At 44.5% G+C, this 23,791-nt stretch overlaps 1 protein-coding gene across 3 annotated transcripts in view; it reads right to left on the minus strand.

The window, feature by feature from the left end:
* Rnf150 (ring finger protein 150) overlaps nucleotides 1-23,791 on the minus strand; it is a 218,915-nt gene that overhangs the window by 35,727 nt on the left and 159,397 nt on the right. For 2 of the 3 annotated variants that reach the window (XM_029480588.2, XM_021170854.3), the window contains 2 exons: nucleotides 16,985-17,081; nucleotides 10,252-10,462 (listed from right to left, as the gene is read on the minus strand). In XM_029480588.2, the coding sequence (XP_029336448.1) occupies nucleotides 10,252-10,462; nucleotides 16,985-17,081 (308 nt within the window). Of the gene's footprint in view, nucleotides 1-8,908; nucleotides 9,277-10,251; nucleotides 10,463-16,984; nucleotides 17,082-23,791 lie in introns of those variants that run through there. The other variant, XM_085843783.1, reaches the window with a different exon arrangement.

A 23,791-nucleotide genomic window follows, 5' to 3' on the forward strand; every position in this document is an offset into this window, starting at 1 on the left:
GACACTGTTGCTCCCCACATGGAGCTGCAAACCCCTTCAGCTCCTTTAGTCCCTTCTCCAACTACTCCATCTGGGACCAGTCCAATGGTTGGCTAAGAGCATCCGCCTCTGTATTTGTCAGGCTCTGGCAGAGCCTCTCAGGAGACAGCCATATCAAGGCTCCTGTCAGCACCACTTCCTGACATCTGAAATAGCTTCCAGTTTGGCAACTATATATGGTATGGATCTCTAGGTGGGGCAGTCTCTGGATGGCCATTTGTACACGTGTGCATGAGTGTGTGCAAGGGCATATATAGACATAGGGCATTGGGATTGACTTTCACTTTGAATACTGGTATATACTCTAAGGGAAGCTTTGACATGGCTAGACTAGAGAGCAGGTATTCCAACTGATAAAATCACACGTGGGCCCTGCATAGATTTGGGGAGGAGAGTTTGGTTAAATCATTAGAACATGATCTATTTTCTTTTCTCTAGAAATGTTTCTTGCAATTCTTTCATCCCAAAGGGAGGCATACATTTTAGTAAGGACCACCACAGAGGAATCCAATGAATTAGATATTTTTAGAGGTTGTTTTGTTTCTTCTATGTGTCTGTGTGAACTTGTTTGCTCTAAATTTGGAGATGTATATCAATGGGAGTTTTTAACCTTTTTTTTCTTTTCTTTTCTTTTCTTTTCTTTTTTAATTACAGCAAAGAACAAAACCTGGCAGATTTGAACTGACTGGTGAATCCATGAATCAGCGGTCTAGGTCAGTGTGCTCAAATAACCACCTGAGGTTACAGGTTGAACGCCTATCTATTAAATATGTCTGAACATCAATCTGCCCCAAATATGAAATGCAAGACATCTGCAGTTTTCTCAGTGCTTGCATAATGCCCTAGGTGGAGACTTCCACATCTGACAATCCATAAGCAGGCATACTGAACACATTGGACTAGGCTCTGTGGGAACACAACATATAAAAGCCATGAAGGTATTTCATGGTTAGACATGGGTCCTTTTCCAAAGATATCATTTTATGTATATGCAAACAGCCTTCCAAAATCTGAATTAAAAAAATGGAAATCCACAACATGTGGCTCCCAAGCCTTTCAGATCTGGGCTACTCAAGTCACGTAGAGAGAGCTCTGCGTGGAGCAGGCCTTCTGGATAACTTAGGAACTGACTCTAATGGGTTGCTGATTGATTGGTGGGCTGAGCAATGATAACTCTGGTGACCTGAGAGGTTTCACTGTGGGTGATGCTACGAGGAAGGCAGTATTTTAAATGACCTCATGCTCTTAAGGACTGTAGTTGCTGTCTCCGTAGTTCTTCATGATCAATTAGTGAAAAGAGAAGCCACTATAAGCACACCTGCTGGTCTCTCTAGAGCGAACACAATTCTGAGAAGGATGGGGTGATATCGTTCTCAGTGCTACAAGCAAAAGGTTTAGAATCTAGCTTAACAGCTATTAGGCCTTGGGGAAACATGAATAGTCTATCAAGAAATTTCAGGGATGGGGGAGATGGCTCAGTGAGTAAGAATGCTTGATATGTAATCATAAGGACCTGAGTTTTAATCCCACACACCCACCCACATAAAAACCTGGGTGTGGCCCTGCTCCTGCCTGTAACCCCAGGTCTTCGAGAGGTGGGGACAGGAGGATGACTGGTCCTTGGTGGCTCCCAGCCTACCTCCAGGCTCAGTGAGAGACCCTTTATCAAGGGAAGAAGTCAAGTCAAAGATTGATAGAGTAGGACATCTGGCATCCTCCATATCCACACACATGTGTGCATGCACCACACACACAAACACATGCATGCACACACATGGACACACACCCCATGGACACACATGTGCACACACGTGCAAACAACAACAAAAACATCAAAAGTCGGGAAGTTAACACAATGGCAAATTTTTCTCTTGGTGGTCCATCTTTACATCCTGTATTAATTTCTGGAGTAATATAAAGCATTAAGAGTCACCCTGACAATCCAAAACAAGACCAAAGAGCTTCATGAAGTGGGTTCTGAGCATTTGGTCTCATGACATTTCTAAGGTTCATGTGGAAATTAATGTGCAGTTAGGAGCCTTTCTCCCGGGCAACTCCCCTGCTGCTGCCTCTGCTCCTTCACCTCTCCCCACCGCTCTTACTCCCATCTCTACTGTGTAGTGTGCACCACGTCAATGACTATAAATAATAAATCACCAGTCCATTTTCACAAGGCATTAGTCATCCTCCTCCTTGCTTATGACTTAGGACTAGTTTATCATTGTATACCTCTGTCCCATGAGAAACAGGGTCACAGTGTCATTGCACAGGACTTAGATATAGGGATATGTGCTCCAGCTTGAGTGCCCCTGGGAGATATATTTAATTTTTGACTAGCAGGCAAAATAACATTGTATGTACCATAATACAATCTCCCTCATCTTCAATTACTACTGTTGGTTACCTTAAATTAATATTGAGGCAGTGGTGGCACAAGCCTTTAATTTCAGCATTTGAGAGCAGAGGCAGGAAGATCTCTACGAGTTCAAGGCCATCCTGGTCTATAGAGCAAGTTGCAGGACAGCTAGGGATACACAAAGAGAAATACTGCCTTAAAAACAAACAAAAAACAACAATTCTACTTTATCCATTCTTCCATCCACCCACATATCACCCATCCATCAGTCATCTATATCTATCATCCATTCATTATCTACCTATCCTTCCACCCATCCATCTACCCATACATTCAATATGTACTCTTGAGATGGCAAGTGAGGATCAAAGTCCTTCTGATCTGTGGATGCTGCCTATAAACAGAGTTACAGGCCTGCAAATGTTCTCAGGGACCATCTGTTGGTGTAATTGCCCAGGAGAAAAGAGGGTACATGACTTGCCTAAGATCACAGCAATTACCAGAGACCAAACGAGGAATAAGCTCAATTTCCTGCCTGGGGCTAACAGTCTTCCCTTGGTATCTGTTACCATAAGTAGCTCCTGGAGTCTCGCCATCGGTTGACTTTTCCCTCTGTAATTCTGTGACTTACTGGACCCCCAGACTCTGAACTGTTAGAGCCGATCCTTACCTGATCGTCACTTCAACCAAAAGCCTCCTCAGCTGATCCTGCTTTTTTCTCACTCTCCAACTGACAGAACTTTGGCATGATTTGACAATTGAAGTGCAAACAGGAATGTGGTGTGTGTGTGTGTGTGTGTGTGTGTGTGTGTGCGCGCATGCGTACGTGCGTGTGTGTTATAATGTGTATATCTGGTGCTGTTGGGACACCCAGGAGGCATGGACCTGCCTGCATGTTTTCCAGCCAGCCCCAACAGGGCTGCTGACTTCCTGCTCAGGGTAACAGTTTTGTAAAAGTACAACTCTGCTCCTTGGCCCTGTCCCTAGCTTGCTCTGGTAACAGCTGCTGAACCATGAGGCAGCATCATGAGGAATTAACCAAATTAGAGATGGTACTGTCTGTGAGAAGCTCAGAGCATCTGAGACAAAAGGAAAAAAAAAAACCCAGCAACAAAAGGGATTAATCTGTCAGTGCAATCTCTCCGGAGGACAGATTTCTTCTAGATGGATCTTGTGTAAGATCTAGGCACAGCACTTCAAGTGGCAATCTGCGGTTGAAATGAATTACTTTTCTCTCGGACTGTTTGTGAATCTGTGGATTGTTAATTTTCCCAGGCAGAGGCAGCAGACACACATGACTGGGGAATCCTGGGAGTCTGGCCCCGAGAAGACTTGCCGAGATTGGCAAGTGTTTTTAATTGAGGAGGAATGTTGTTGTGGAAAGCCCCGTGGATCGAGGACTGGGGGCCTCCATCTGGGTGCACTTGATGATTTAGGCATTTGCTGGCTGCAAGGCTCTCTGCTCTCCACCACAGCTGTGCCTCTGCTGAGACTGTCCCTGAGCTGGAGAGCTGAGGGCTGATGCTGCTCTAGGGACCTGACACATGGACACTTGGAGATTTGTCTGGAGTGGAGTCTCCAGCTGCAGACACTTCATTTTGTATAAAAGTACTCCACTGTGGCTTGCCGGTTTCCTGGAGAGGGGCTGGTCGTGGGGTCCCTCATCTGAGTTGAGCTGATTGATTCTTTTGTGTGCCACAGTGGAACATGCACACAAATTAAAGTGCTCATCTTGGCCCCAGAAAATGTGTATCTTATGGACACAGAGGAAAATCAAGCCATGGTGCATTAATCTGTAGTGGAGCTACTCTGACATTTCTGGTTTTAGTGCCAGAGAGAAAGCGGCTATAGCCACTCACACCGGCAACCCCTTTGTACAAGTGGCTTGCTTAATTTTCCGTGCCTTTACTTCTGAGCACATGAATATATCTTATACTCACACAGAGCCTGAAAGACTACTTTTCAAAAGCAGTGAAGTAGACTTGCATATCTGAACTATAATGTGATGGATGTTCACACCAGCACTCTCTAAGTGACTAGATGCCCAGAGTTCCAGGTCAGGCTCCCTGGGAAAGTCCGTATTACAACCCTGACTCTGGTGTTTACGTTCAACTTGAGGTCAGAGCAGGCCTTGGGCCATTTACAGTGATGATAATTACAAGTAGTTCATCAAGTGGTCATTTAAAAAAAATCATGGGACTTCAAAACCAGAAGTGAATGTCACTAGGAACCAACAACAAAAACCCAAAAAGACACTTTTCTGTGTGAAGAGTCTCTACAGAGCTATCTGTTGAGTTTTTCCCTGGATCAGAGACAGGGAGTCATTTCAGAGAGACACATTTACTCCGAAAAAAAGTCTGTGGAAGTTTTCTCTATAATTAGTTTGAGACATGTGTCTCTGGAGGATCCAGGCTGGTCCCTGTGACAATAGCTAGAGCTCATGTGTCACAGCCACTTTAAATACTGCAGTTCCTTCATTCAGCAATAATTTCCCTCTTGTGAGTGCAGTTTGGAAAGTATGAATGGTACACACATGCTTGTGTATATGATACACATGGGGGGGGGCAGGCAAGTGCGTATGTCTATTCTCCATCTAATGACTTACTTTTTAAATGAGGAGACATCGATTAAATATACAGCCCACAGAGAGTATTAACACACCCAGGCATTCCTTTTGTGAGACTATTCCTGTCTTAGTTTCTCCCCAAAAGATGTTGGTAGCAAGGAAGCAGGAGAAAAGGGCTGGGGAGATACTTCAGTAGGTCAAACACTTGCTGTGTATAGTGAGGACCTGAGGTTGAGCCCATGTAAAAAGCTGGACTTGGTAGCTCACCTTCTTAATCCTGATGCTCCTACAGAGCTGGAGTTGGAGACACAGAACTCCTGAAGCTCACAGGACAGCTAGCCTGTCACACAAAGCAGCAGCTCACAGTGAGACCTGCCTCAAGGAATGTAAAGGGAGTCCACACATATCTGATGTCTGCACACTGTGGCATGTGTGCACCTGCATTGATACTCTGTCTCAGAGGAACTCCTGAAAGGACGAGAGGCCACAAGAAACTGGTTACCAACTGACTCTGGCGTGTACAGGATTCAGAGACCAACGCTAGAGAGTAATCAACACAGATTGATTGTGCGGTACAGGAGTTGGAATGGAAAGGGCACAGAAGGAAACAAAGGTTTTCTTTTAATTTGGCTTTGAGTCTCTTAATTGTCAAGTTAGCAAAGGAAACCCATTTCACCGTATACTTTAGTTGGCTAAGTTGTGTTAGTCCCCACACCCACTCACACATATTGCTTCTCCAAGGCCTGAAAGGCATCACTTCTGGTCAGGCCAAGTGCTTTTCAGACTGTGCTGGGCATCTGAGATCGCACACTTCTGCCTATCTCTGTTCTTCTCCCCCTGGGCTGGCTGCGGCGGGCTGCAGCAGGCTGGCAAGTGGATCACAGTCCTTAGGCAGCCTTCTGAAGCACAGCATTATCACAGGCCTTTGGAGTGCTTCAAAAGGGAAGGAAGGAAGCAGACTGTGGAGTCAACAACCCTTTGAAAATTAAAAGGAAGGTTTCAGACTTTCCTGAGGCGATGCCAACCGGAGCGCGAGGGATTTGGGAAGGTGCAGTTGTCTCCCTCAGCGTCATTCTCTAGCTCCTCTCCGGAGTCTCCAAACCCATGGGGATGATTGTTTAGCTGTGTTTCCCTTTGTTCCTTGGACACCTTTCCCCCAGTGAAAGCAAACCCAACATCAGCAACCAGTGCTTGGGAGCAAGAGGCAAAGGTTTTGGCACGATCAGGCCCTCAGGTAGAGTGTAGCGAGGGACATCTGAACTCCCACCCACAGGACTTAAAAATGAGGTCAAAGGAGAAAGAATGTGGTGTGGACTGCTGTGTCAAGATGACAACCACTAGGCCATCAGGAGCACTGAGAACAGATAACGGAGACTTCCCTTCCCCAGTTGCAAGCCAGGCACTTCATGACTTTGTAAATGCTTTGTTTACTTTCTCCCCCTTTTCTGGACGCTGAAGATGATCCTTTGATGCCATCTTTGGTGGCATCTTTGGTACATTTTCCTGCTAGGTGCTGGTGGGACCTAGCATGGCCATCAGCTCTGTTTGCCTAGGGGAAGGGAGGTAGGAATGACAGTGCTGATGAGCTGAGCTAAGTGTGGAACTTCTAGGATGTTTGAAGAGGCAAGAGGTGAATAACTTTACTGCATGGGAAGTGAGCCAGCCAGGGTGCATTCCCTGACTCCACCCTATATATCATCTGACTGTATGTAAGGAGCCAGTAGCTTGTTTTGAATTCCAGATACACCTGTCACAAGAGTATGAACATTGGTCAATTCCATCCACCTCTCAGGATCTCTACATTTGAATCAATGAAAGAAAGATAATATTTACCTCACAAGACTGCCTTGAACAACTGTATGAAATAGGCTTCAAAGAGTGCTGGCTGGGGCCCGTTGCTATGGATTTGTTAGCTGCTACTAGCTCTTTATTTTCTGCAATTCTCTGGCTTGTGCAGATGTAAGGACAGAGAGTTTAGTTTGATACCAAGGTCTCCATTTGACTGTTTGCTTGTGCCTTACAGCAGTATCATCCCATCTGCTTGCTTTTGCTTGTTGTTCCAGGGATTGAACTTGGAGCCACACCCATGGCCCTCTACATTGAACCCCAAGCATGAAGCACTGTGTCCAAAGTGTCAGACAGCATCACGGAGCTGATGAAAACAGCAATCAGCATGCGTTCAGCAGCAGGGTTATGGCTGCTCGCTTACTGATTTATTTGAAGAGGGGGCTAGAAAACTAGAAAATCTGTACAGAGAATTCTCCCCCTAAGGCAGCTATAGTGTCATTTTGTTTTCCTATTTCTGTTAAATCCAAATAAATAAAACCAATCTGAAGGAGATGGCCTAGGAGAATGTTTTGCATGCACCATTCAATTTCTCTGCTGAGATATGAGTGCTCCCAGCACATTCACATTGCCTGTCAATCTTCTGGCATAGGCATGATCCTTTGACCCCACCTGCCCTTTACCGAAGCTTGTTTCTGAAACAAGGCATTTCCTCGTCTCATTGTGAACAGAAAGTCCCTGCTGCAAGCCTACATTAAACACCTTTGCTGCACAGCCTTCAATAGACATCTAACAATGGCCTGCTTTGACCTGCCCACTCCGATTCTATTTTATTCAAGAAGCTTGAGGGTCATGGATCACATGGCTACAGACTATAATTTTCTATTTTGTTTTGGATGGATTTTTATCCCACAGTGTATTTAGATCTATTTCATTTTGAGTGATATTTAACCACATTGAATATAAATGCTTTTTCATTTGTCGCCTGGCCTTAATTGAGGTCTGTGACAGAATGCAACACATTTTCAAATTAAAGAGTCCAATAGTTGATATGTTGTCTTTGGTGAATCAAACCATTGTTCTACTGCAAGGAGAATGATCCGCTTTTTATTTCTGTTCTTCTTACAGACTTTAAAAATCTACCCACGGCTTCCATGTTTTCGGACTGCTGGCGATGTTCTATCAGACCTTCCTATGCTTTCTGTAAGCCTGTTACTGCCCAGATGTCTGATAGTAACAGTAAGTGCCCAATGATAGAAAAAAAACCACGAGACCCTGCTTGCATACTGCAGAGAAAACTTATTGTAGCCTGGGTCAGATGTTCACTCTCATGGCCTGCAGTTTTCTTATAGCAAAAATTAGAAGCTTACTGTGAATAAAAACAAATTCAACACCTGGCAGTGGTGACTCATGCCTTTAATCCCATCACTTCGGGGGCAAAGGCAGGGTGATCTCTGAGTTCAAGGCCAGCTTGGTCTACAGAGCAGAGTTCCATGACAGCCAGGACTACACAGAGAAACCCTGTCAAGCAATCAAACCAACAACCCCACACAACAAACAAATAAACACAAACATGAACAACGAACCTTCAAGGTTCTTCTTTCACATCACTGGGAGTTTTTGTCTACATGCTATAGTATGCTAAGTCCTTCCTCACACAGGCCTACTGAGCACTTCTAACGTGATTGACATAATCCAAACACACAGGATGTGTGGACTACACCCCACATTCTGAAGATTGATTATAATAAAAAAAATAAAAGTATTTTGGATGTATTTGGTTAAATAACGCGCATTATTCAAGTGAGCATTACCCACTGACGTTTTTGTACTATGGTACTAGACAAGTCACATCACATGCATGGCTGCCATGATATCAGTATGTGACAGTACTATGGCAATAGAGGGATCAGATGAGCCCTTAAGGAATCTCAAGTGTCTACTACTCAATGTTTCAATCTGAGATCCTTACACCCAGGAAAATCAAGTTTTCGAAATTATAACTCTTCTTTGTGTATAAAAAAAATTAATGCTGCCGGCATGATGCACAACACCACATTCCCCTGATGTGACTTCCGTGGAAGTCCTGTGAGCACAATGGGCTGGTGACAAGGGCAGAGTGCTTGCCTCCATGCCTGACAAGCTGCATTTGATCCCCAGAACCCACATGGAACAGGAAAGAGTTAATTCTGGCCCAGTCCCCTGTGACCTCCACATGTGCACTGTGATACACGATCACACCCCACCACAAAAAACAGTAAAGGTAAATAAAAAGAAATCGGAAATAGAACATATTAATAAAAGTGACCATTTTGGGATTGTGGTACCCCACCTGAGGTCTCTTTGAAAAAAATCCCTTCATCTTTCAATCTTCCAATAGTTTAGATTATGTAGTTAATCAGAAAAAATACCAGGCTTTATATCTTAGTATGAGAATTACCAATCTGTTTAAAGGAGCTTGACTTCAATGGAAAAAAGCCCAAGCTGATTCAATTTGCTTCTCTACCTTTCCATAGTGAACGCGTTGCTTCTATCAAGAGAAAGAAATACACTTTATTTAAAACTACATTATCCACCCACTCGTCTCACATGAAACCCAAGTCAGTTAATTTGTATGCTGATTTTCTTAGAATTCCCAAGGCTTTCATCTCTGACTATATTTGACTAAATACTAGGTACTTTAGATTTTAGCGTCAAACCCAGTGCTCATAGAGATATTTAAATATTTCTATGACAAGCACCAGCAAACAGCACGGGACTTAGTAACCATGTATGTAGGAGAAGGGGAGTGGAATAGCCAGGAAGCTTCTAGAAATTCCCATCTAAAGGGAGGCTTGAAACATTAGCACACACTTGCAGTCTGAGCTACCCTGGAGATTGATGGATTGATATTTGAGATCTCAGATATTTGAGGCTAGCATAGGCAACATAATCCTGTCTCTTAATGAAATAAAGTAAAAATCACTAGAATAAAGATGTGCCATGTACACGTGAGTCCCCCAGCAATGGGAACCTGCACCCAGATCAGACTGGCTTCTGTTGACACAGCCATACTCAAAAAGCTCAAGGACCCTCCCATGATCAGTGTGGTTGGAGGCCATATTTCAGCCAGACACTTGTTTCTATGCCCTGCCCTCTGCTGTCAGAAGGCTGGCTGCCCTTCTCCTGCCTCAGGGCAAGTGCGGTGGTAGAAAATTTAGGCAGTTGTTCACATTGCAGCCACAGCCAGGAAGCAGAGAGCAGTGAATGCTAATGTTCAGCTCTCTGCTTCCTTTTTATTTAGGCTAAGACCCAAGCCTAGACAGGGTTTAACAGGTATGCCCAGAGACTAACCGAATCTAGATAGTCCTTTACTGGCCCTGCCTACAGGCATGTCTCTTAGGTAACTGCAAATTCTGTCAAGTTGACAATATCACCCATCACACAATCATATTCTTTATTTGTTCTCCAATCCCTGTGTGGCAATAACTTTGTGGGTGATGGTATCTTGAACCATAGTACTTACTGTTAGTTGTAAAGATGGCTTCTCCCTCCTGAGGAGCAGGGTCTGGGTCCTGGACCACCTGCAGGGCCCCCACTGTCCGTACAGCAGGGTCCAGAGTGACTGAGCTCTCATTGACAGTTGTGTCGCTGGCTCCTGTGATTTGATTGGTGGGTGGGCCTCCTAGAGAGCCCTCGAAATCAATGGGCAAGTCATCCATGCAGTCAGCATTGGGCTGAGGGGAACAGAGAAGGATCTGTCTTAGAACACATCCTCATTTTAGAGATGCAATGCCTACATCCTAAGTACTTTGTCTAAATTTAAAATTAAGCTCATTGTTTTATCATTTTGTTTTTCAGCCACTGTATTTAAAAACTGTTTATATGTAGTTTCATTGTCACGAGATGATCTCAAATTTCCTTTCCAAGGGTTCTTTTCAGATATAAGAATAAGGATTTAAATTCAAGTGTTTTGAAATCTCTATATTTAAACTAGTTAGGAGGAATGCATGATCTTTGTTTGTAATGATAAAACTAGGACTTCCTCTTATATAGAGTTTACTCTTCCACACAGGGTGGATCTGGCAGCCTGCTAATTATTGTCAGTCTCAAACATTGTTTACAAACATGAAGGAAAGTAGGCTGGAGAAGAATCGTACTCACTGGGAATTATACAGTAAACACACACACACACACACACACACACACACACACACACACACACACACAGAGTGAGGCTGTGTTTAAAAAAACGTAAGCCAAAATCAACCATAGAAAACTATTTCTGAGCATTTAACATGGTACTAATCCCACTTAGACCCATCCTTTACTCCCCTTCTCCTCCAGCTCTGTCTGTCTTTTTCTTGTTAGAGGCCCCTGCCTTCAACATGTAGCAACATGTAGCCTTGACTGTCTATAACTTGCTGTGTAGTTTTTGCTGTCTGTCAGTTTGTTTTGAATGCTGACTTCTTTGTCATGAAGGATAATAATTCCATGATGTCTTGCCTCAGAGTCTGCAGAGGATGACATCCACGTCCAAGTGATGAGCACTCCAAGTTTGCACTGAATGAACACCACAGTGATAGTGCTACCTTCACAGGTTATTAAAAGCGGAGCCTTGTAAGTCATGGGCATGTGGAAACACAGAGGAGATCTGCAGTGCTGTGTGTGAGATGTCTCTTGTGGATCACACTTTTGCTTGCAACTGTTATTTGGGAGCTGCAACCATCCCACAGTTCCTCAAAGCCAGCTTATGTCTTTTCTCTGTTTTCTTGTCCCTTGGCTTTTGGTATCTCTGTCAAAGTGAGCCAATGTATCAACACTTAGCTTGTCAGAAGGCAGTTTGCAGAATGACCAAGTCACTGTTCACCAAATGTGTTGATTTTGATTTTGAATGGGCAACAGTCATTGTTATCAACATTTCACTCCACTCAGCCTCTCTATCTCCAGGTGGTTTCTTTTCTCCTCTATGCTCACTCACCCAAGGCTCCAGTGTGAAAACATCAATGATCACAATACCTACAACAACAACATCATTAACAAACTCATCAATCACAGCTTCAGCAACCTCAACATCTACAGCAAGAACCATGTCATCTGTCAACAACCTCAACACCAACAGCTACATCCACAATAGCATCAATAGCCACAACATCAGCCCCCACGACAAGAATATCAACAACAACATCTATAGCAACAACACCATCAACAGCCACCTCTACCATCACCGTAGCCACAGCAAAATGACCATAAGAGAGGCACGAGTCTTCTCTCTGTGCCGGGAACAGGGTATACGAATCAGCATGACAAAACATACCATACAGCCCAGCCTAGCGTCTTACTCTGGTCTCACCATCAACCTTTGCAAAGAAAGCACACACATGTCCCCTTCACTCAGTGTTCATCTTATACTGTTCCTTTGCTCAGATGACATTTGCCTATCATCTTCCTGTTTCCATCCTAAGGTTTCAAACTGACTCCTGGTAATGGTTAATCTCCCTTAATTCCCCAGTGTCACCATTTCTAAGGAGGACTTCCTCCCAGGTAGAGGTCTTTGATCCTGTGGTGTCTCCTGGGGTTTTGGGGGTCATTTGTCAACATGCTGCTCTCAAGCACAGTTCATAAACATACCAATGAGCAGCATCCACATGGCCTTGGCTTTGCCTCCTAGGCTTCCACACCAGGCCACAGTGATTAGATGCTGAGTAAATACCGATTTGAGCGTTTTATGTGCTTCTCAGATTTCTGTTCTCAAAACTTAGGCATATTAAAATCTTGCCAGCACCAGTGACAGAAGGGTTTGAGAAAATACTTTAAGAACTATAAAGTTCTGTGCAAAACTGAGATATGCTATGTAAAGGTTGTTATTAAACAAAACACTTAAGCATTGGGTGGAAGAGATTTCACTAGGGGCAGACAGTGTTAACCATGCTCACAAACACAAACAGCCCAATGCATGGGTATGCAAGGACAACTTGTGCAAACTTTGAAATTGCCACCCTGTTTGTTGACATTGGTGGTTCTTTTTTTTCCATGCCCCAGCTTTGGTACAGCGTATTTCTTAACAAAGTTCTTACTATGTGGGTTTGGAGAAACTCTGCTTTTTTCTTCAGAGAAAAGGGAGCAGAGATACTTAGTGGACTGATCAATGGTAGCGGGTCTGACTGCCTTGGCTTGGAAGTAACAGGTAACCAATTAACCTTCTAAAACCAAAACCTTCTAGAACCTCCCAAGTTATATTCAATCTGAATAGATAACCAGAAAATTTTCTACCTCTTGAAAAAAAAAAAGCAGTAATCAAACTGTATAAAGACCATACTCCAGGCAGTCTGCTAACAAACTCTGTCTAGTTACTGAAATTAAGGAAGCATGGGAAAAGCACTCAGAGAAATCAGTGGCCAATAATTAGAAGCTTGCTACTGCACTAGCTCCACAGGGCTTTCTGTTCAATGGTGCTTAGAGTCCTATTCACATCTGGAGAACAATGATGTAGGAGGTGTTTCCTGACCTCTGAAACCTGGATCCTTTGACGGATGGGTGGAGGAGTCAGGGAAACTACTGATCTGTAAGGGAGACTATTCTGTAGATAAAGCACTACCATGTAGGCCAAGGGAAGAAAACTTCGGAAATAAGGAACTCTTCCATTGTAGTTCACTGTAAAATTGAATGATTTTCTTAGAAATTAAAAAAAAACCTCTTCCTACTCCCTACTATATTTTTGACAAAATGTTATTGAAAAATATGCATTGCTATGAGGATTTCATCTGTCACTAGATGTGGTCTCATTGTTTAGCCCATTGTGGGGAAAGTACAATGTACAATGTTGTCTCCAGCTTGGGTTTTGACTCAAGAGCTGTGTATTTGTATATTTATTGATTACCACTGCAGGTACATATGCACTGAGCTAAAAATAACAAAAATACAAAGAAATATAGTACACCCCAAACACCTGGATTTGAACAGTCAAATGAGTCGAAATCACAACTAAGTCATCCACGAGTTGATATTCTTCCAAGGAGAGCTGGGGTGTAAGCCATAAGTGTGATTTTGTGACTGATAGCATTCAAGACTCTGAAGGGCCCCAGATCCTCAAAAGCACTCTGCACAGTCAGGGATACAGAGGTGAAGGACTGACAGGCATCACTGTGCAGAGGTGGGCTCTTCCCAATGGTCCTTAAATAAGAAATCCTCAGTGCAGTATGGTGGTGCATAACTGTAATCCCAGGGATCCTTGGAAGTCTGAGGCAGGAGGATCACAACTTTAAGATCAGTCTGAGTTACCTAGGGAGAATCTGTCTGAAGAAGACAAGACAAGCCTAGACTAAGCTAAAATAAACTAATTTAGAATATGGGGAAAAATTAAGACCATTTCCTTAAACTGCCTTAAAGAAGTGATGGTGTAAGAAATGTCTCCTAATTCACACAGCTTTGTGCTAGTTTAGTCATGTGTAACATTTAAGAATGAAATAAGGGATTTTGGTGGTTCATAACCATATGATGGAATCCTGAATTCCTCCCAGATCCTGAATCTGTCTTCACCAGGACAAAAGAGAGCCCTGGGAACCAGAAGGACAGCCACGTGCCTTGTTGCTTCTCCAGGAGCCGCTTGGTGCACGAGCCTCGTTCTTCACGGGGACGTTCTGTTCTGTGGGCTGAGGATGGATGTGTCATGTTCTTCAGCTGGCTTATCCTTGGCAAAGCCCAAAGATGCTGCCGATGTTTATTTTTCTAGGAGTTGAGTATGCTAAGTTAAATCTAACAGACTTGTTAGGCATCAGACCTTCAGCCAGAGTATCCAACTGCTAACAATTAAAACATTTAGTTTGGAAGTAAGCCAAAAGGCTACTCAGTATTTCTATTTTAGAAATAATTAACATCAATATTTGGAGTCCAATAAGAAGTAGCTCCTGGAGAAATTATACTTCTATTGGGGGGAATAATCTGGAATCAAATATTCAACATAAATTTTAAGTACAGAGCAAGGTTTTTGTTTTTGTTTTTGTTTTTGTTTTCATACCTGTCTTGAACAAAGGGACCAGAGCTGACATGGAGGTGGGGTTACAGGGATCCTGAAATGATGCTCGTATGCATAAATGCAAGTATACAACACACTTATGTAAGCACACACATATGAGCACATACATGTCAACAAGGCACACATGAAGTAACATAATGCACACATGTCAGTATATACTCATATACATGCAGGCCAAACATGCATGCACATAAGGGCACACATACTTGCTTTCATGTGAGAACCTGCATGCATGCATGTAAGTGAGAGACTAGAGTTAGACAAATTCACCTGTAGGCAGACAGCTAGGGAGAAGTGTTATGGCTAGGTAAAAAACTAAATCTCCAAGATGGCCAGCTTCTTCCTTCTGTGTTTTCCCTGAGTACTTTATGGATTTGGTGGCCTGGTTTGTTTCCTGTCCTCATTGGCCCAGAGAGGACAATAACCAGCAGATGGTGTCTCACTAGCTACCATTGGTGGTGTCTACTTGGTACAATCCTGGGGAAGGCTTTCCCTGTAGCATCTTCCTGCCGGTGGCATCTTCCTGCCAGCTTCTGTCTCCCACCAGCCCCCACTGATGGACTGGCCAGATCAGTTCATTATCACTCAACAGTTGTAGACCAATCAGCCTGTCTTTCTTCAAACTGACCAACTCTAAAGTTAGTGGGGAAGACTCTTTGGGAGCTTTGAAATCCCTAGCCCTCTGCAAGGCTCTAGATGTTTGCTTTGCCAAGTCCCCCTCTGCTGTGCAATCCTTTTCTCTGAATCTGCAGCATGTGTGTGCTTCTTCATCCTCAATAAACACCTTCCTTCAGCAGCTGATTCTGCCTGTGCTGCTCAAGATTTCTCTGCTGCCACCTCTTGTGCATCAATTCCAGCCTTTCGATTCTTTAACTGACAGAGAAGACAAACCCAATGTCACTTGCAATCACCCTCACAGGCACACATTCAGTTGCACACACATATACAAGCAAATGTATCCATGCACCCATGCAAGCATACACACTTGCAAGAGAATGTGTACACACTTTCCTTCTTCCTTAAAATAATCAGGTGTAGTCAGAACCGTGAAAGGCGCAGTCACTGGCCTGTGGTAGGTGTGGATTTCCTCTCACATCCACGGGTGCCCTGTTCGTGCACAACTCTGAACTGAAAATTTAGTACATCGTGAATAAAATCTACCTCAGAGCTCCAGGGTCTTGAGTGGATTTGTGGTTGGTGGATCAACTGCCTTTGAGGAAGCTGGCACAGGGCAGCCAAGCCAGCCAAAGCAGGTTGGGGACTTTGTCCAACAGCGCCCTCTGATAGTCCTAATTAGCCCTTTGGCATGCAAGAACACTTTGAAGTGTGATCTGGCCCTCATTCTTTAGTGACTTCCTGAACCATTACCATTCTCTTTATTCTTTGTCAATAGGAGTGGCAACAGACAGGTGGTAGCAAGGTGGGGGAGGGGTGGGCAGGTTTGAGCCGGTTTCTTTGTTCGGTTAGGAGGTTCTTTTTAGTCAGGGCCTCTGTTTCTTCACGTCTCCCTATGCACTTCTTGGGTTTGGTGGCTTGGCTTGTTTCCTGTCCTCATAGGTCCAGAGAGGATGACACCCAGCCGCTGGTGTTCACTTGATATAATCCTGGGAAAGGCTTTCCCTGGAGCATCAAGCCAGCTGGCAGGATTCTGACCCTAAGGAGAGTCACTAAATGTCAGAAAACACATGGCTTTGAGAAGCAGCTTTATGGCAGGGTTGGATCTAAGTGGCTCTGATTTCCTCTTTGCTCAAAGTCTCCAGAGATGTGAGTTTAGCGGATGCTTTGAGTTGCTGTCTTGTTCTTGGTCCTCTCCTCCCATTGGACAGGGCTGATGGTGGTGGAGGACAGAGAGTGAGGGAAAGCTTTCCCAGAATGCTTGGTGATCAAGAGGCAGGAAGCACCCAAACTGAGGCATGTAGATCTCCTTGAAGACATTCATGTGTGGCAGCCAAAGAGGCCCTTGGTGTTCAGCTGACCAGCTGTACCTTGCCCAGCCCGAAGAGATGCCTATGAGCTGTGCAAGAAGTACCTTCCTTTACTCAGACAAATGGTGGCATGGTGTGATCAGAGTGAGCAAAGGTGACGGGATGGGTGTTCAAACATAGAGTTCGTTGGATGATGGCAACAAGGGGATGTGGAAAATCCAGCTAAGAGTCTTTCTTCCTGCTTTGGAGGTAACGGGAAGAGACAGACAGGACAAGGCTATACACTGTGCTGTGCTTACCGGGATCCCTAGGGCCTTAAGAATGTTCATCTTGCACATGGGGCAGGTGCGATGGTCTAGAAGCCAGGGGTCAACACAGGACTTGTGGAAAAGATGCCTGGAATGAGAACCATACATCTTAGAGCAGTGGCAACTGAGGTACTCCCTAGATCACTACAGCCCATTGACCTGTCCAAGGTCCCTCGACTGATGCATGGCAGACCTAGGGCTCCTACCCCAAAGTATTCCCTTGTGTGAAATGATCTCAAATCTGCCTGGATAACAAGAGTGTCCCATAATGTTTGCAGGAGACTCTTCCAAGGTTTTTTTTTTTTTTTTTTTTTTTAAGGTGAAGGGTGTAAAAGCAGAGATCTCCCTTTCCTTGGTGGAAAGAACACAAGGGAGAAACTTTCCTGTCGGATGTCTTGTAAAGACTTGTGCCCCATCCCAAAGCTTGTTTGCCACAATCAGAAGATATCTCTAAAGTTAATGATGATTCCCATTTGGATTTGGGAGTCAAACACAGAAGGGCAGAGGGGCTCCTGGAAACATTTAGTGAAACAAAGGACATTTTAAACTGTTTTGGTGGCCTGCTGGTTGTCAAGTTAGAAGACAGATAGGGACTGTGATTTCACTGTGGGTGACCTAACAGTCTGTACAGTGCTGAGCTTAACTGCATTGTCAGTCTTAAGAGCCAGTGGGACTTGTCAGCCTGGTGGGGAAAGCCTGCCTATGAAGACAGCGTCCTAATCTGAATGTCCAACCTTGCGTGGAGGCTCCATGGGCTGGGTGCACCAGAAGCTTTCTCCGTCCAAAGACTCCCTGTGAGCAGAGGATGTTAGCGCTTCCTGCCTGGACCAAGAACAGCTAGAACTTTCTGTTTTCAGTGGGGAGGCTTGTTCAGAACACTCCATCCCTGTCTGGATCTTTTCAGCTCCATAAAAAAGTGGACCATCTAACTAGAGATCCAGTAGATCCAGCAGAACTCAGAGTCTGAGGACGATGAAGGAGTCTGTGGGATAGGACCAGGGCTGAGAGAGCTCAGCCGATGATGCTTTTGCTGTTTAAGTAGATGATCTAAGTTTGATTCCCTGGGCATATGAAAAGCCAGCCATGGTAGCCTGTGCTTGTCACCCTGACACCCACTGGTGAGGCAAAAACAGCTGGATCACCGAGGTTCACTGGCCAGCTAGCTTAGCCTAAAAATGTCAGTGCCCAGATCTCAGTGAGAAATCTTGTCTCACAACATGAGGCATGACACTTGTGGTTGACTTTAGGCTTCCACACCACTCATACACACATGAACATGCATGTCACCAAAACCAAAATCCTGGAAGGTACAGATTGGGGATTAGAAAGACAGGAGCAGTACCGGAGCTACACAGGTCTAGTTCCAGCTTACTGCTCAGGACAGCCTGCAGTTGCCTTGCTTGCAAACTTGATTTCACACATTCACTGTTTTCCTGAGGGTATATGATGACATTTGTGTTCAACACTTAGAAGGAGTGCTGAGGATGTCAGTAACCTGGCTCCTCTTCTAAGACAGAGGCTGATAAAACAAATGTCTAAAATAAAACCAAATGTAAGTAGATTACTAGCTGAAAATTACCAGATGAATACACAGAGTTGGGAGCAGGGCTTCCAACTGCAAGGTTGAGCTGAATTTAGGAACAAGGAGATGGCCAGGCTGGAACCTGAGTGGTAGTCACCCTGCACATGAAGGGGAGAGGAGATAAATGCTCTTGGCAGAATGAGGGGCGAAGGCAAAATGGTTCTTAGAACACCCTGTGCTGGGAAGCTGGCCACTTGCACCAGAGCACCATGAGAAAGACAGAGCTCCCTATAGGCTTCACTGAGAGTAGAAGAAGCTGTCAATATCCAAGTTGGATGAAGGGGCTCCTTGTCCCTCCCCCAAAGCAATGTTGACCTCCTCAGGTTCAGAGTCCATACTGAGGGTGTAAGGTTCTTGTCTAAACCTGTTAACATCTTGTGTTGCAGAAGCCAGCCATCTTGGTCCCTTTAACTATTCCTGGGTGTCAGGTCTGTCACGTGTTTTCTGCACATATATGGGAGACCTGATGGCAACAGGAACAGTTTTTAGCCCTTCTTAACACTTAGACAAGTTGCTTAATATCCTCAACCATCTTTGAAATGGGGATCTGTCACTCAAACATGGAAGGCCGGACCCTCCATTCCACGGGAGCCACCAGTCACTTCTCACAGTATGCTCCTTCACTTGTCTCTCCTCAGCAATGCTATGCCGCCTGTCTGTTCAATCAACACCAATCCAGGAATTGCTAGGAAGATGTGGGTAGATAATCGTCTGATCTAGGTGGACCTAATCCAAGCACTTTTGAAGGGTCTCAACCATGCTAAGCTTTCCCAGAGAAGATATCCTGCCTTGGAATCTGAAGCATCAACTCCTGCCCAAAAGTGTGTAGCTCAAGGCCCACCCTGGAGAGCAACTTCAGACCTGTGAGTATTACACCCAGGCAGTCCAAATCCCTGAAATCTCCCTCCATCTCTTCTCTTTATGTTCTCCTCTGTCTTCCTGTCTTGCTGTCATCTATCTCTGTGTCTCTTCCATTGGGTCTGTTCCTCTGTAGATCCCTTACCAGTACATCTTTCAATGAATGTACAAGTTCCACGAGAGCCAAGTCCTCATTTGCTTCACAGCACCCTTGGTATTGATAACAGTTCCTGACAGAGCTGATGATCACGAAACATTTTCTGTGTGAGTGTGTATTTATTTATTGAAGGAGCCAATGCTCTTTCCCACCTGCACACGACTATCAACTCTATTCACTGGCCCCTTTCTCATCTCCTCTGCCTCATTTGCTCCCTCCCTCCCTCCCTTCCTCTCTCCCTCCCTCCCTCCTTTCCTTTCCTCCTCCTCCTTTCTTTTTATACTGCGACTCCCTGCTGATCACCTCATGACTTTTCTCCTTAGTGCAGGAGCATCTAAATGTCTCCCCATGCTGACAGGCTTTCACAGAGAACAGATCTCCATCCTACTCACTGCTGCCAGATTTATCTTCTGAAGACAGAGCACTTATTATGTCATTCTCTTCTGTTCTGTACTAGGACTGAGTACACAGACACATGACTAAGACAAGGTCCCTCCCTTCACAGAAGTACCACAGTTCCCTTGTGGGTCCTTCTTATATACAGTGGAAAAACCATTGAGAGTTCATACTCTTAGACTGGAGGTTTTTTTCTCACTTCAATCTTAGGAAATCATCTCAGTGCTCCAAGACTCAGTTATATTCGGTAACATTTTATCTTATGGGAATGTAGCTTTTAAGGGAAAGTCTCTCTCTCTTTTCCCTGCCCCCCTCCACACTCAGTAAGTGTGTGTGTGTGTGTGTGTGTGTGTGTGTGTGTGTGAGAGAGAGAGAGAGAGAGAGAGAGAGAGAGAGAGAGAGAGAGAAAGAGAGAGTGCTTTAAATTATCATAGCACACATCTACAAGCTTAGCAACCAGGAAACTAATGCAGAAGAATCATTAGTTCAACGCCAACCTGTGCTACATATAAAGATTCTGTCTAAGATAAAAACCGTCACATAAAAAATGAACTCCAGCCAAACACAACAAAATGAAAGTGCTAGCATTCCTTAACTGTAAATTGTCAACAACTCCATTAACACAGTTCTCTCTGTTTCCTGAGTGTGGCTGCAGCGTGGCTCAGCTTTTTGCAGGTCACACATCTTCCTCACTATGATGACTGTGTTATCCTGGAACCATAAGCCATAATAAACCCTTTCTCCGAGTTGTGGGGGTATTTTATCACAACAACAGAATAGTAATGAAGACAGTGAGGATGCAGAACCACACAGTGCTACTGAGAAGTGAGTAGGTCCACACAGTGCTTAGTAGTCATGATAAACCAGGTCACACTCATTCCCACACCCAGTGCTTTCTGTTGTTCACCTGTGTCTGATTTCCTACCCAGTTAGATGACATTTCTGTCCTCCCTTGGAGAAGAAGGGCCATTCTCCCTTTCCCTCCTCATCCACTTTTAGAGACTCTTTGACACCACCATCCAGGAGTTTGGACTAAGATTTTGTGGTTCTGGAGGTTGAAGAGAGGGCTTTGCAGGTAAGGGCACTGGCTTACCTTCTAGGACTCAGCTTCTAGTTTCAGCACCCACATGGTGGGTGACTTACAAACTTCTGTAACTCTAGACCAAGGGATCCAGAGCCATTTCTTGGCCTCTGTGAGCATATATAGTGCACAGACCAAACAGCCATGCACATTAAAAAAATGTGATTTGGGTACTGGTGCAAGCTGCTTTACCCTCTTTAATGACATGCATATTAAAAACTATGAGTCCCTTAGAATCCCATTCCCTGGAGCAACATCAGCTCCTTACAAGTATAGCCAGTGCTTCCATGGGCAGCTGAAAGGTCACTTTGGAGTGTCTGAATCATATTTTCGAAGTTGTCAATGATGTGAGAGTGAAATCTAAGTGAGTTTGTGCTACTGACAATGACTACCACTCCTTGTATTCTAGGAAAGTCACATACATAATTGATCCACAACCATTCCTTCAGGTAAAAACTGTTGGTAATTTTTGGAAAAGGAAACCGAAGCAGACTGAAGTCAAGGCTCTGTGAGCTGGAAAAATGCAGGGCTGACACTTGAATCACAGCAAACCCTGTCCTCAAATCAGTGAGTTGGCCTGGCTTTCCACTCAGCTCCACTCTTCTCCTCTTTGGCCACAGGAGTGGAGGTCTTCACATTTCTACTATTTCCTTGAATAGCTTTATGCTCTTGCTTCAAGTGCTTATTCTCCTTGAACCTCAGATTCCCACCTGTAGAATGAGGATACCATCAGGAGTCTCTATAGCAGCTCAACATTGTCCTTCCAGTGTGCCAAATGGCCCTCTTTAAGTCACATGGGAAAGCCAGAAGATATCTTAATGGCATCTACAGGTATGTGACTGATTCTGGATAGATAGCTATGGAAAGAGAATCGAGAGCAGCCTTCTGAGGCAACTCAGTTGCCTGCTGTGTCAGCAGAACCCCTGGAAGACAGTGAGAAATCTTGGTTGTGGTGAGCCATGAAGAGTAGACCTTTTTGTTAGTGCAGCAAAGCCTAGTGTATCATGACTAGTAAAGTATCAAAAAGAATGGTTGATTTAATTACATGCTTCTTTGCATATTGCTTACATGACATGTTCAATGAGTAAGTGATATGAGCTAATTAGTCATGTGTCTAGTGGCATTAAGAGACACAGGTAAAATTGCCATGGAGCTCAGAGAGTGGAGCTATTACATTGTGAAGAATTTATGAACCTAACAGGTATCATAGGGTCTCTTGTGTAGCCTAAAGAATGGGGGGATTTGAAAGGTAGAGACAAGAAGAAAGAATGACAAAGAAAAGGAAATTGTTGGGGTCGGGGTAAAGGGGCAGTGCTACATGTGCATGGGAAATCTAGGTTAGTTGAACTGTATAATAATTTAAACACTAATCTGGTAAGCAAAGTTGGAAAGGATGGGCCAGGGCAGCATTGTGAAATAGAGTGAATAGGTCGGGCAGGAATAGGCCAGTAAGGAGAAAAAGCAGAGACATATACTGCTTCCTCATTCTCCACGCTGAGCACCTCACCTCCACTGTCTCCTTCCTTGCCATTTCATCTTTCTAGGCTTCTCCATGGAAGGAGGGGTGAACCCACTTACCATCCAGATGCTTCTTATTGACCAAGCCAGGGTCCGTCTACCCAAAACTCTATCCCCCAAGGTCTAGAGTCTCATAGTGGGCAGAATCCCACTACTGGAAATGTTGAGACCAAGGGTGAGTCATTCCATGTTACAGGTCAGCTTATCTAGCTTAGGTAAATAATACAAATGACACTTAAGGGAAAGAAAATGGGAGAAAAGCACTTGTGTCCAGAAGTAGTAGTAACTGTATCCTGGTGGTTATGAATGCTCCTCTTCTATGTCACCACACAACTGGAGAGTGGTTCCATTGATGGAGAGATGGTGCATCAGGCATGTGAGAGAGATGTAGAGTGCAAGAAGAGACATATGAGAGAGTGGAGGAGAGGAAAGGAGGGAGAGAGTGGTGGTTTGAATATGCTTGGCCCAGGGAATAGCACTATTAGGAGGTGTGGCCTTGTTGGAGGAGGTGTGTCACTTTGAGAATGGGCTTTGAGACCCTTCTCCTAACTCCCTGCAACCCAGTCATCTCCTGTTTGCCTTCAGAACAAGATGCAGAACTCCTAGCTTCTCCCACACTATGCCATGTCTGCCTTGATGATAATGAACTGAACCTCTGAACCTGTAAGCCAGCCCCAATTAAATGTCTTTTATAAGAGTTGCCTTGGTCACGGTGTCTCTTCATAGCAGTAAAAGCCTATGACAGACAGACAGACTGAGAGAGACAGGGGGGGGGTTGTGTGGCATGGGAAATGAGAGAGATGAAAAAGGGGAGAGAGGGAGAGAGAGAGAAAAGGAGGAAGAGATGAATGAAGGGAAAGAGGGAGAGGGAAAAGAGAAGATGATAGGGAGAGTAGAGAGAGGAAGGGAGGAATGAAGAAAGGAGAGAGGGGGAGGAGGAGGGAGAGAGATTCAGGAAATCAAGAGACAGAGAAGGGGACAGATTAAGAGGAGAAAGAGAAGAAGATTTTGAGGGCCGGTAGGTTTGCTCTGGATTTCACGGGGTCTTAGGTGTTCGGTTTAGAGTAACTCTGAGTATCGGATGCAGATATTTTTCAGCCAAAGCAAAGGTGCTTTTCATCACGCCTTCTGCCTGGATCAGAGCAGGGCTGAGCTGGGGGATGTGTCATGGTCACAGTCAGGGCTACAGCAGAGGGAACATGGACT

This window comes from Mus caroli, unplaced genomic scaffold (assembly GCF_978045245.1).
Source record: "Mus caroli unplaced genomic scaffold, Mus_caroli_1 scaffold_10, whole genome shotgun sequence".
Lineage (NCBI taxonomy): Eukaryota > Metazoa > Chordata > Mammalia > Rodentia > Muridae > Mus > Mus caroli.